The sequence below is a fragment of the Tachyglossus aculeatus genome, chromosome 17 (assembly GCF_015852505.1).
Source record: "Tachyglossus aculeatus isolate mTacAcu1 chromosome 17, mTacAcu1.pri, whole genome shotgun sequence".
NCBI lineage: Eukaryota > Metazoa > Chordata > Mammalia > Monotremata > Tachyglossidae > Tachyglossus > Tachyglossus aculeatus.
Genome location: NC_052082.1, coordinates 1112006 through 1124708, shown reverse-complemented (window position 1 = coordinate 1124708; position 12703 = coordinate 1112006). Strand labels below are relative to the sequence as shown.

The window sequence follows — 12703 nt, the reverse complement described above, 5'->3', positions numbered from 1 at the left end:
GTTGGGCCCGGTGGCTGCAGCAGCGGCGCTCACGCCCGGCTCGCGCTCTCCGTGGTGCTACCGCGGCCGCCGTCGCCGCTGTTATCCCGTTGCCATGGCGACGCCCGGGCAACAAGAAGCCCCAAGAGCCGCGTTCGCCGCCCGCACCACCACCCTTGGGCCGGCAGGGGGCACAGCCCGGGCCTGGCGCTCAGAAGGACCTGGGTTCTAATCAATCAATCAATCAATCAATCAATCAATCGTATTTATTGAGCGCTTACTCTGTGCAGAGCACTGTACTAAGCGCTTGGGAAGTACAAATTGGCATCACATAGAGACAGTCCCTACCCAACAGTGGGCTCACAGTCTAAAAGGGGGAGACAGAGAACAGAAACAAACATACCAACAAAATAAAATAAGTAGAATAGAAATGTACAAGTAAAATAAATAAATTAATAAATAAATAGAGTAATAAATATGTACAACCATATATACATATATACAGGTGCTGTGGGGAAGGGAAGGAGGTAAGACGGGGGGATGGAGAGGGGGACGAGGGGGAGAGGAAAGAAGGGGCTCAGTCTGGGAAGGCCTCCTGGAGGAGGTGAGCTCTCAGCAGGGCCTTGAAGGGAGGAAGAGAGCTAGCTTGGCGGAGGGGCAGAGGGAGGGCATTCCAGGCCCGGGGGATGACGTGGGCCGGGGGTCGATGGCGGGACAGGCGAGAGCGAGGTACAGTGAGGAGATTAGCGGCAGAGGAGCGGAGGGTGTGGGCTGGTCTGGAGAAGGAGAGAAGGGAGGTGAGGTAGGAGGGGGCGAGGTGATGGACAGCCTTGAAGCCCAGGGTGAGGAGTTTCTGCCTGATGCGCAGATTGATCGGTAGCCATTGGAGGTTTTTGAGGAGGGGAGTAATATGTCCAGAGCGTTTCTGGACAAAGATAATCCGGGCAGCAGCATGAAGTATGGATTGAAGTGGAGAGAGACACGAGGATGGGAGATCAGAGAGAAGGCTAGTGCAGTAGTCCAGACGGGATAGGATGAGAGCTTGAATTAGCAGGGTAGCGGTTTGGATGGAGAGGAAAGGGCGGATCTTGGCAATGTTGCGGAGCTGAGACCGGCAGGTTTTGGTGACGGCTTGGATGTGAGGGGTAATCCCCGTCCGCCACTCGTTCTGCTGGGTGACCTCGGGCAAGTCGCTTGGGCCCCTGAGTCAGTCATATTTATTGAGCGTTAAGTGTGCAGACACTGTACTGAGCGCTAGGGAGAATACAATATAACGATAAACCGACCCCTCCCTTGACCACAACGAGTTTACAATCTAGATGGAGAGACCAGAGCCGGGAAAATCTTCCCTTTTAATAATAATAATAATGGCATTTATTAAGCGCTTACTATGTGCAAAGCACTGTTCTAAGCGCTGGGGCGGTTACAAAGGGATCAGGTTGTCCCACGGGGGGCTCACAGTCTTAATCCCGATTTTACAGATGAGGGAACTGAGGCACAGAGAAGTGAAGTGACTTGCCCAAAGTCACACAGCTGACAATTGGCGGAGCCGGGATTTGAACCTATGACCTCTGACCCTTTTCATATTTGACAGTCAGTCTCCTCCGTTCTGAGCCTTATTGAGGGCACATCTCCTTCAAGAGGCCTTCCCCCCTCATCCCTCTCTCCATCCCCCCCGTCTTACCTCCTTCCCTTCCCCACAGCACCTGTATATATGTACATATGTTTGTACATATTTATTACTCTATTTATTTTACTTGTACATATCTATTCTATTGATTTTATTTTGTTAATATGTTTGGTTTTGTTCTCTGTCTCCCCCTTCTAGACTGTGAGCCCACTGTTGGGTAGGGACTGTCTCTATATGTTGCCAACTTGTACTTCCCAAGTGCTTAGTACAGTGCAGTGCACACAGTAAGTGCTCAGTAAATATGATTGATTGATTGATTCGCTTCTCTGGGCCTCAGTTCCCTCATCTGGAAAATGGGCATTCATTCATTCAATCACATTTATTGAGTGCTTACTGTGTGCAGAGCACTGTATTAAGCGCTTGGAAAGTCCAAGTTGGCAGCATATAGAGACGGTCCCTACCCAACAACGGGCTCACAGTCTAGAAGGGGGAGACAAAGAACAAAACAAAACATATTAACAAAATAAAATAAGTAGAATAAATATGTACAAATAAAATAGAGTAATAAATACGCACAAACATATATACATATATACAGGTGATGTGGGGAGGGGAAGGAGGTAAGGTGGGGGAGATGAGGATGGGGAAGGGGGGAGAGGAAGGAGAGGGCTCATATTAATGGCATCTATTAAGCGCTTTCTATGTGCCAAGCACCATTCTAAGCACAAGGGTAGATGCCAGGTAATCAGGTTGTCCCACAACCATCATCATCATCATCATCATCATCATCATGGCATTCATTAAGCGCTTATTATGTGCCAGGCACTGTACTTATCGCTGGGGTGGATCCAAGCAAATCAGGTTAGGCACGGTCCCTGTCCCACGTGGGGCTCACAGTCTCAATCCCCATTTTACAGATGAGGGAACTGAGGCAAAGAGAAGGGAAGTGACTTGCTCAAGGTTAAACAGCAGACAGGCGGCAGAGCCAGGATTAGACATCATGTCCCCTGACTCCCAAGCCCATGCTCTTTCCACTAAGCCACACTGCTTCTCCAAGAATGTGAGCCTCATATGGGACAGGGATTGCTTCCAACCTATCTTGTATCTAGCCCAGACCTTAGAAGAATGCTTGACCCATAGTAAGTGCTTTATTACTATTATTCCCCCATCCCTTTCCCTGCCCCTGGGGAAGGTTTTTGGCCCCAAACTCTATAGTCCAGTACTCCCTGCCCCCAACCTTCCTCCCTCCCTGCCCTGACCCCTCCTTTCCCCCCACCCCCTGCCCTGACCTCCTTCTCCTCCTCCCTGCTCTTCCCCAGCCCCCTGCCTCCAGCACCACGGGTCTAGGGCTCTCCCTTTGCCCAAACCCCCTTACAAAGTTGGGAATTATTCCACAGAAAAAGTTCTACTAAAAAAGACAAAGGTCTCTCACTATGGTAGAACAGGGAAACCTTTTCTGTCAAAACAGACTGGCACACTGCTTTTGCACTGCTGCCATGGTAACACCTACCCAGGTGTCACTGGCAAGTACAGAACTAGAAGGCGAGGGCCCCACTGCAAATATTCAGGAGACCAGTATAACAGGCACGGCCCCAAGTGCAGCCCTCAGCTTCAGACTAAAGGGTAGTGGTACCATCCAATCAAGCCTCCAAAAAGGAGGCACACCAAAAAGACCCTGAATCCAACACACTCGTCTCTTCTAGCTCCGAGACCGGCCACATCAAGTCAAGACCACCAAGGGCTCTGGAGTTCAGAAACCCCAACATGTTAACTGGGCTTTCTTCAGGTCAGACAGTCAGTCAACCATATTTATTGAGTGCTTACTCTGTGCAGAACACTGTACTTGGGAGAGTACAATATGATGAATGGACACATTCACTTACCATCTAAAGAAGGGGACAGACTGTCACCCCTTGACTAGCCCAAGGTGGCTCTGGATGTGGGGTCCCTCAGCAGCTGGAAAGATTTAGAAGAGAAAGACAACAGAGGAAACTCTAGAAGGACAAGCAGAAACCTCAAATTCTGCAGCTGGGCCACTGAGATTGCTGATCACTGGTCATTTTGCTTGATGACCAAGCCAAGTTTTACTGAACCTTGCCCCTATATGCTTCAGAAATTGTAAAAGAAACCAACGAACACTTTGGTGTCCATTACAGAGTATTTGGTTCCTAGCTGTACTGGGGGTTGTACATTTTGGAAGGAAAATTTTTTAAATCATTCATTTTAGAGCTACAAATCTCCTGGCAAATTTGAAAAAAAAAATGAAAACAAATAAGATGAAGCTAAAGTCAAAATTTTGCCTCTATTCAGTAGACTGCTCTTACAAAATACTTTATATTTACAGCGTTTTTCAAGTAATGCCAAGAGATTGTGTCGGGACTGGAAAAAGATAGCACCCTGTCTACAAACTTCTCACCCCCCATCAAAACTACTAGCAAGAAGAATTTATCTTACTTATGGACTCCTGAAACAGTTCTGGTAGCCCTTCATTTTTCATGTTCTAAGTGAACTTTTTATCTTTCCCACCCACATCATTCTGCTCAGAAGGAAGGTCAGAGCAGTTGGAGAGGGCAGAGACCAACAGTTCGAAAGGGGTTGTATGATAATGCTAACAGTGAAAATGTAAGTGAAATGCATGATTTCTGATAGCTCCACCTCCACACCATGTTTAAATTCCCTCCACGGGCAAGCACGTTTTCTTTAGTCAACTGCTGACCAAAGAGGCTCTCAAGCTAGCTTTGCATCCAAATTGCACTGCTCCAGGAGCCTGCGACTGGACAAGGACCAATATCGCCAGGGCATTCCTGAAGTTGGACAGTCCTAATACCCCAATACTGGAGAAGCAGCATGGCCTAGTGGAAAGAACAGAGATCAGGGGCCCAAATTACAGTTTCACCACTTGTCAGATGGGATGACCTTGGACAAATCACGTCACTTCTCTGCACCTCAGTGTTCTTGTTCTCCCTCCTACTTAGACTGTGAGCCCCATGTGGGGCAAGGACCGTGTCCAACCTAAATTGTATCTATCTCAGTGCTTAGAACAGTGTTTGACACATAGTAACTGCTTAATAAATATCATAAAAGACCCAAACGATGATAGAATCCTTTAGACCTTCAAATTCTCAAAATGTTATAGGAAGGATTTTGTAAGCAGATATGGACTACTCTCTGCCAAAACGCAGCGAGAGCGTAAGATAGGTTTCACTGATTAAGGGGAAGGATCTCTGATGGATTTGCTCTCCCACAGCTGACACTACAGACCCAAACCGTAACATTCTCTTCCTGACCCACTGGGCTCTCCAATACCCGATGAGTGAGTCCTCTGGAGACCCTCAAAACCAACAGTTATTTTAAAGCTTAGAATAGGTCATTAAAACATGGATAAATGGTACATTTTACTACTTACTGGAAAAAACCCAAACAAGCCTAAAATTTGCTCTCTAACAATTTTCCTTTAATTATCTCAGTTAAAAGCCTCAACTCTTACAAAATGCTCTGGCACTTTATAATCTATTTCGAATTGTGGTGTCTCCATAAAAAACTTTGGATAAATTAGCATCATGCTCATATAGATTCCAAACACTGGGGAAAAATAGGAAAATATCCATTTTTAATTTCAAAGTGAAAACATCCTGAGTTCAAGTTTGCAGCTGAACATTGGCGCGACAACTGTTCCACTAGGGTCACTGGGCTTCTGAAACCAACTGGGTGATGAGGTCCCGGGCATCCCGCATGCTGGAAGGGATGTGGGAATCGCCTTCGGCCACATGGGTGCCAATCAGGAACAGCTTTCTCTGGTCGCCAACGGCCGAGAGTTCCAAAGCGTCGTGAATATCAGTGATGAAAGACGCACCTTCCAGATCCTTATCCCACAAAGGAAAAAAATAAAATTTTATCCCCAGCAAAAGTGAGTTGGAGTTCTCATTTAGAAAACATCTCTACCCCTTGAGGGGACCCTGGCACTGGGATAGTTGAGTTGTCCTAAGGAGGCTGTAGTGGTATTTACTGAGTGATTATTATGTGTGGGGATCTTCTCTATAGCAAGTTCTTCCAAAAATGGATGGATAAGTTTTGGGTGCTATGAAACCCTTTCCATTTCCATGAACCAATCAATCATATTCATTAAGCGCTTACTGTGTGCAGAGCACTATACTAAGTGCTTCGGAGAGAGTACAATACAACAGAGTTGGTAGACAAGTTCTCTGCCCACAGAGGATGGGACAAGTTAGGATCAGTGGGCTATGGATCAATCAATCAACAGTGCTTTTTGAGCACTTGTGGTGTGCATGGCACTGTACGGAGAATAATAATAATAATACTGATAACTGTGGTATTTTTTAAGCACTTACTAGGTAGATACAATATAATCAGGTCTCACATGGGGCTCACAGTCTAAGTAGATAGGAGAACAGATATTGAACCCCCATTTTGCAGATGAGGGAACTGAGGCACAGAGAAGTTAAGTGACTGATTCAAGGTCAAACTATAGACAAGTGGTGGAACAGGGATTAGAACCCAGGTTCTCTGACTTCCAAGCCCATGCTCTTTCAAGTGCTACCAAGTGCTTGGAGGAGTACCAGAGAGCTAGTAGACATGGCCCCTGCCCCTGAGGATTTAGTTTTAGTGGGGGAGGCAGAGAGAATCAACTGTTTGTATTGAGCATCTACCACACAGGAGAGTACAATTGAGTACATGTGATTCCTGCCCTTGAGGAGCTTGCACTGTAGCGGGATATCAGAATGCTACCATCCTCGGTAAATTCATTCAATCGTATTTATTGAGAGCTTACTGTGTTTAGAGCACTGTACTAAGCACTTGGGAAGTACAAGTTGGCAACATATAGAGATGGTCCCTACCCAACAGCGGGCTCACAGTCTAGAAGGGGGAGACAGACAACAAAACAAAACATATTAACAAAATAAAATGAATGGAATAAATATGTACAAATAAAATAAATAGAGTAATAAATATGTACAAACATATATACAGGTGCTGTGGGGAGGGGAAGGAGGTAAGGCGGGGGGGATGGGGAGGGGGAGGAGGGGGAGAGGAAGGAGGGATACAACAGTTCTCCCAGCCAACCAGGGTCCGGTTTCTGCATTGTGTCCTGTGACATTCTTTAGAGTAACACAATTGTGCCGCTTTGAACAGTAAGTGATTTAGTTACCACCATTTGAACAAAATGCCCGCAGCACTGCTAGGATGCTTGCACCAACGTGTCCCAGTGGCGAAGGGAGTGGAATGAAGGAGGGGAGAGGGTTAGCGGGGAGCCAAAGAGCAGAGAGAGAGCAGCCCATTTTGGGGCTGAACTCACTGCCCTGGACCAGCCCCGGGCAAGCAGTTGGACAATTTGGGGAAGCTGTACCGGTCTAGCTGCCCAGCACACATCTGGGTATTTCCCCTTTGCTGCTGGAAGGCAGAGACACTCCTGGGGTGGTGGGAAACTCAGGCGATGGTCACTGCCCCACTGATTAGGCCAAGCAGGGGGAGGAATGAAAAATAAACACTGGAGTTCATTGGGGGAGTGTAGGGGAGGATGGGGAGGGGTGCACAAGATCCCGGGCATGTCGGCCTTTTTCCCAACCCAGCAAGTGATATGCCAGTGTTAATTCTTTGTTGCTGTTTCATTCTTCATTTCCACCCTTGGCAAAAGCCCTCCTCCCCTGCCAACCCACCGCCACTCTGGGTGTCACATTCAAATATGGCTCACGGAGAGGGAGGATACAGGATGCACCCATTCTCCCTGCTAGCCACCACGTGATGTGTGCTGCTGGGCCCAGGGGGCCCAGGCGAGAGAGTGGGGATGGCTTGATGCAAACCATTTCCATTGCTGCAAAAACAACTCCAAGGCAGATCCTGCTGGCAATGGAACACAACTTTCTCCCTCTTTTGGATCAGTGTCTGAGCACGTTCCTGGCCCATAGAGGCCAGAAGAGGTGCCTTCCTGTCTCTCCATGGGCACAGTGTTCAAGGTTGCAGGGGATTCTCCCTCAGTGATCCTGTCATCAACAGCATCACTTCTGAAGCAGCGGACCAGCTCTGCAACAGTCAGTCAGGAAGCCCAGGAGCCATGAAGCCGAGGCCAGCCCATGGGCTCCAGATGTGCAGGTGCCCAGGCCTGGCAAAGAACAGGCCCATTTCCAAGAAAGCCACCAGAGCACCAAGAAGGCTTGTGAATGCGACTGCAAACTGTCGGCAGTTGGGGCCATTCCCCTGGACTCCCCAGTGGACCTCACCTAGGGAAAAGCTGCCTCTCGGACAGCTGGAAGCCATCCCAGACCCAGAGTCGTTTGCATTGAGAACAATGCAGGCTTTGGGCGTGAATATATAGGAATTTTTAAAAAGCATCCTGCCTTGGGCTCTCTGGCTTTTCCAACAGACGGCCAACCAGCACTCTGCCCTGCTGAGTTCTTACCTGTTTATTTGCCAAAACCACCAGAGGAAGAGACACATCCTTCTGGATCAGCTGATGAAGGTGCCTCTTGGCGGCAGGAAATCGGCTGGGATCGGCTGAGTCCACCACAAAAATGAGCACCAGGCCCCTGGACAGGTACATGTTCCAGTAGGAACGGAAAGGCTCGCTGCCCCCGACTGCAGAGAGACGGCACAAGGAGTCAGGACACACAAACATGAAGTTTGCTGGGAAAAACGGCCCTTGAAGGGTAAGAATAATGATAACAGTAATTATCTTCCTTATTAATAATAACAATTATTATTATTATTATTGAGGTATCTGCTAGATGCTTACCACATGTCATGCACTGTGTTAAGTGCTGGGGTACATACAAGATAATCACGTCTGCTCTGTCCCTAAACATGGGGTTCCAGATGAGTCCTAGTAGTAGTAATGGTATGATATAGACTAAGCACCCACTGGGGACAGGGAATTGCATTAAGCACTTGGAATAGTACAACAGAAGTCTGAGACACATTCCCTGCCTATGGGGAGCTTCCACTCGAATGGCCAAGTCCCAGAATGGGACTGTAATGTCCGTTCTGGCTTCGAACCAGAGAAGGTGTGGGAGGAACATCAGGGAATCCCAGAGCTGAACTCACCCACCCTGCATGAGGGTAAAAGAAAGGTCAATCTGGGCCAGTCCAGAGGGAATGCAGATATTTAGCAATACCTGAGGATACTCAGAGGACCAAGGTGGAAGTTGCTGTCTTTGACATCCATTCTTCAGGTCACCATACTGGAATGCTGCCTGAGTCTAACATCCTTACCTTTTCCCAACTTTCCCTCTATTACCTGGAAGTAGCGTGGTCTAATGGAAAAAAACACGGGTATGGGATTCAGAAGGATCTGGGTTCACTCATTCATTCATTCAATCATATTTATTGAGCCCTTCTGAGCAGGACACTTTACTAAGCGCTTGGGAAGTACAAGTCAGCAACATATAGAGATGGTCCTTACCCAACAACGGGCTCACAATCTAGAAGGGGGAGACAGATAACAAAACAAAACAAGTAAACAAGTGTCAAAACTGTCAGAATAAATGGAATTATAGCTACATGCACATCATTAATAAAATAGAGTAGTAAATATGTACAAGTAAAATAAATAGAGTAATAAATATGTACAAATATATACAAAAGTGCTGTGGGAAGGGGGTAGGGTGGGGGGGCGAGGGGATGGAGAGGAGAGAAAAAAGGGGGCTCAGTCTGGGAAGGCCTCCTGGAAGAGGTGAGCTCTCAGTAGGGCTTTGAAAGGAGGAAGAGAGCTAGTTAGTTTGGGTTCTAATTCCAGCACTTGTCTGCTGTATGACTTTGGGCAAGTCACTTCACTCTCTGTGCGTCAGTTACTTCATCTGTATAATGGGGATTAAAACTGTAAACCCCATACGGGAGATGGATTGCATCTAACCCAATTAGCTTGTATTTTACCCCAGTGCTTACCACAGTGGCCGGTACATAGTAAGTACTTAACAGGTACCATTAAAAAAAACCTACTATAAATGCTGGCCTACAGATCCATTGCCATTTTCCTAACCACCAACAAGTCTCTTCTTTAGGATTGACAGTGTTTGGGCTAACAAAATAAAATCCACCTGAGACATGACAGCTTTGAAGGGAATCCACTACTTCATCAAGAACCTATCAACTAAGTCTCCCTCCAGATAAAACTGGTTGCTGCATAGAGGCAAGTGCTCTCAAACAACTCTCCGCACGTGTGCTTTCATCCTCAACAGGCCCTCTTCCAGGGTTTGCTCTTGAGTTGACCTCACACAAATCCACAATAAAAGTACTAGAAATTTATTTCTTCATTCTGTGCTTGGATGCTCAGGGCTTACTTTGTTAAATCCCAATAAACCAATAATGCAAAGTATTCTGAAATTACAGCTCCAGGAGGACTTCCTCAATTTCTACTCTCCCCGGTTTATACCCACAACAACTGCCACTTCAGCTCTGCTGCACCACTTAAACACTTAGCGCCCCCCCAAACCCAAGCGCTTCTGCCCGCATTTTACAGGTCCTATTACCTATGCAGCAACTCACTACTATACACCATACACACTTTTCTTTCTTTCTCCCACCTGTAACTTATTGTACAGTCTGTCTTCACTAGATTGAAAACTCCTGGAAGGGAAGGAAGGATGGTGTCTACTACTTTCTCTATTATATTCTCCTACATGCTGAGTGCAGTGATCTTGTCCTTGGTAGATGCTCTCAGTAACTAGTATTGATTGACTGACTGATAGTCTTCTGGGAGTTGGTAACACGTACTTCAGGTTCAACTTTGAAAAAGAGCACTCTATCCCTTGTCCCTCTGGGCTTACTTTCCAAGAAATCCAGCTGGCCCCGCTCGGTGTGGATGCACACGGCGTTGAAGCCTTGGGTGGGAGTGGAACAACGCTGGACTCGATTAGTGGCCAAGGAGTGAAGGACGCTCGTCTTCCCTGCTCCATCCAGGCCAAGAACTAGGACTTGTTTCTTCAGGGGTTTCACCTGTGGGTCAGAAAGAGTCCAGTTTTCCGGCCTAAACCAGCTCTGCACCAGTGAGACAGCCCCGTTCTCCTAGCTGACCGAGCCCGGCCAACAAGCGGCCGTTCCCACACAATAAGTTTGTGTGGGTAAGGATCATATCGACCAACTATATTGTATTGTCCTCTCCCAAGCACTCAGTACAGTGTTCTGCACACAGTAAGCGCTCAGTAAATACCATGGATTGATTGCTCCTGCCCAGGCTCCCACTCTGCTAGGAGGCTTCCTTTCAGGAGTAGTGTGCTAGAGGTCCAAGGGACCGAGGCTCCCTGGCTGACAATTCATCTGCAGCCTGGCTCCTGCCTGGGCCGAGGTTGGCAGAAGTGGTGAGGGGGACCAGAGGAGGCCTGGGAGAATGAGGACCCCCCCCCACCCCACCCCCACACTCAGTATCTCAGCCTGCTTGGAGCAGCACAGTCAGGAGTCCTTCCCCCAAGAAAGCCTCCAGCTGAGCACACAGATGCCCAGCTGGAAGTTTCCTGGCAGCCCTGGAGGTGTGCAGTCCAATAATGGGCTTGTTGTTTGGAGGAGCCCAGGCAGAAGTGCAGACAGTGTATCACTGCACATTCTGGGTGGGTGGGGAGGGAGGGAGGCTGCCAAACCACCACCTTGGACTCACACTGCCCCCGATCACAATGGATGTACCCAGGAAAGATAAAGCAGGAGATAGAAGGGGTGATGAGGTTTTCTAAATCAATTCTGGTTTTGACTTGTAAGTGTGATCGCTACCCTTCTGCCCCAAATTCTATGAGAAAGTACAAGATTCTCAGAGGGAGAAGGGTGGCAAGAGAGGAGAGGGGAGAGGAAAGAGGGGGAGGGAAGGGAAGGAAGAGGAGAAGATCAGGAAGGGGAAACAGAGCGACATTATATTAAAAGAGGGAGAAAAGGGGGGAAGAGCGCGAAATAAGTGGGTTGGGGGGGAAGGAGGTCCAGCAGGCAGCCCCTGCCTCACCCCACGACCATCGGATGAGCCCAGGTGAAAGTCGGACCGTTCTGGCTCCCAAAGCGCAGCCAGAAGCTGCCTGGGCTCTGCTAGGCACCCCAAACCAGGGGATGGACGACCCCTCACTCTGGCAGCCCGTGAATGACCCCTAAGGGAATAGGCTGCCCTGGGCCGTGGGATGGACGGGGCCCACTTGGAGCCCCTTGGGGTCACCGGGGGCTGGTTCAAGGTCCCCTTCTGATCCTGCCTGGGCCCAGCTGCCCCTGGGGGGGGGGGGGGGGTCCCAGAGCCCTGGAGGGTGGGGAGCGCCGGGGCCCCTTCCCACTCCCTGCCCAACCTGAGGCCGCGGGTCGGGGGCGGCCCCCTCCCCTCCTTCTTCCTCCTCCTTCCGATCCTCCTCCTCCTCCTCCTCCTCTTCCTGCGGGGCCCGCTGGGCGGCCAAGTAAGTCCTCCAGGCGGTGTAGAGCAGCGCCCCGCCCGCCGCGGCCAGCCCGGCCAGCCCGCAGGCCCGCAGGCGAGGGCCGGCCATGGCCCGCGGGGGCGGAGCGGGGCTGAGACCGGCCGCTCCCGCCACCGTCCTGCCAGCTCCCGCAGCTCCGCTCCGCCCCCTTTGACCTTTACCGCATCATCGCCGCCCTCCAGCTCCGTCCCCCGGCCCGCCCCGCAGCCCCGGGCTTGTTCATTCAATCGTATTTATCCAGCGCTTAGGACAATGCTTGGCACATAGTAAAAGCTTAACAAATACTATTGTTAGTAGTGAGCGCTTACTGTGTGCAGAGCACTGTGCTAAGCACTTGGAAAGTGCGATACAGCGATAAAAAGTGACAGTCCCTGCCCACAGCGAGCTTACAGTCTAGAGGAGGAGAAACAGACATCTAAACAAGTCAACGGGCATCAGTATAAATAATAGAATAAATAAATAGAATTATATATTATATATATTATATATTATTATATATTATATAAATACGATTGATATAAACATAATAATAATAATAATGGCATTTGTTAAGCGCTTACTATGTGCAAAGCACTGTTCTAAGCGCTGGGGGGGATACAGGGTGATCAGGTTGTCCCACGTGGGGCTCACAGTCTTAATCCCCATTTTACAGATGAGGTAACTGAGGCTCAGAGAAGTTAAGTGACTTGCCCAAGGCTACACAGTGGAC

At 48.8% G+C, this 12703-nt stretch overlaps 1 protein-coding gene across 1 annotated transcript; it reads right to left on the bottom strand.

Annotated features, from left to right (window-relative positions):
- Positions 1 to 4816: 4816 nt before the first annotated feature.
- On the bottom strand, positions 4817 to 12063 carry ARL9 (ADP ribosylation factor like GTPase 9). The gene is made up of 4 exons (XM_038759437.1): positions 11872 to 12063; positions 10387 to 10555; positions 8025 to 8200; positions 4817 to 5472 (listed from the first exon to the last, which is right to left on the bottom strand). Exons 1-4 carry the CDS (start codon positions 12061 to 12063, stop codon positions 5293 to 5295), a joined length of 717 nt encoding a protein of 238 aa, XP_038615365.1. The 3' UTR covers positions 4817 to 5292.
- Positions 12064 to 12703: the final 640 nt, after the last annotated feature.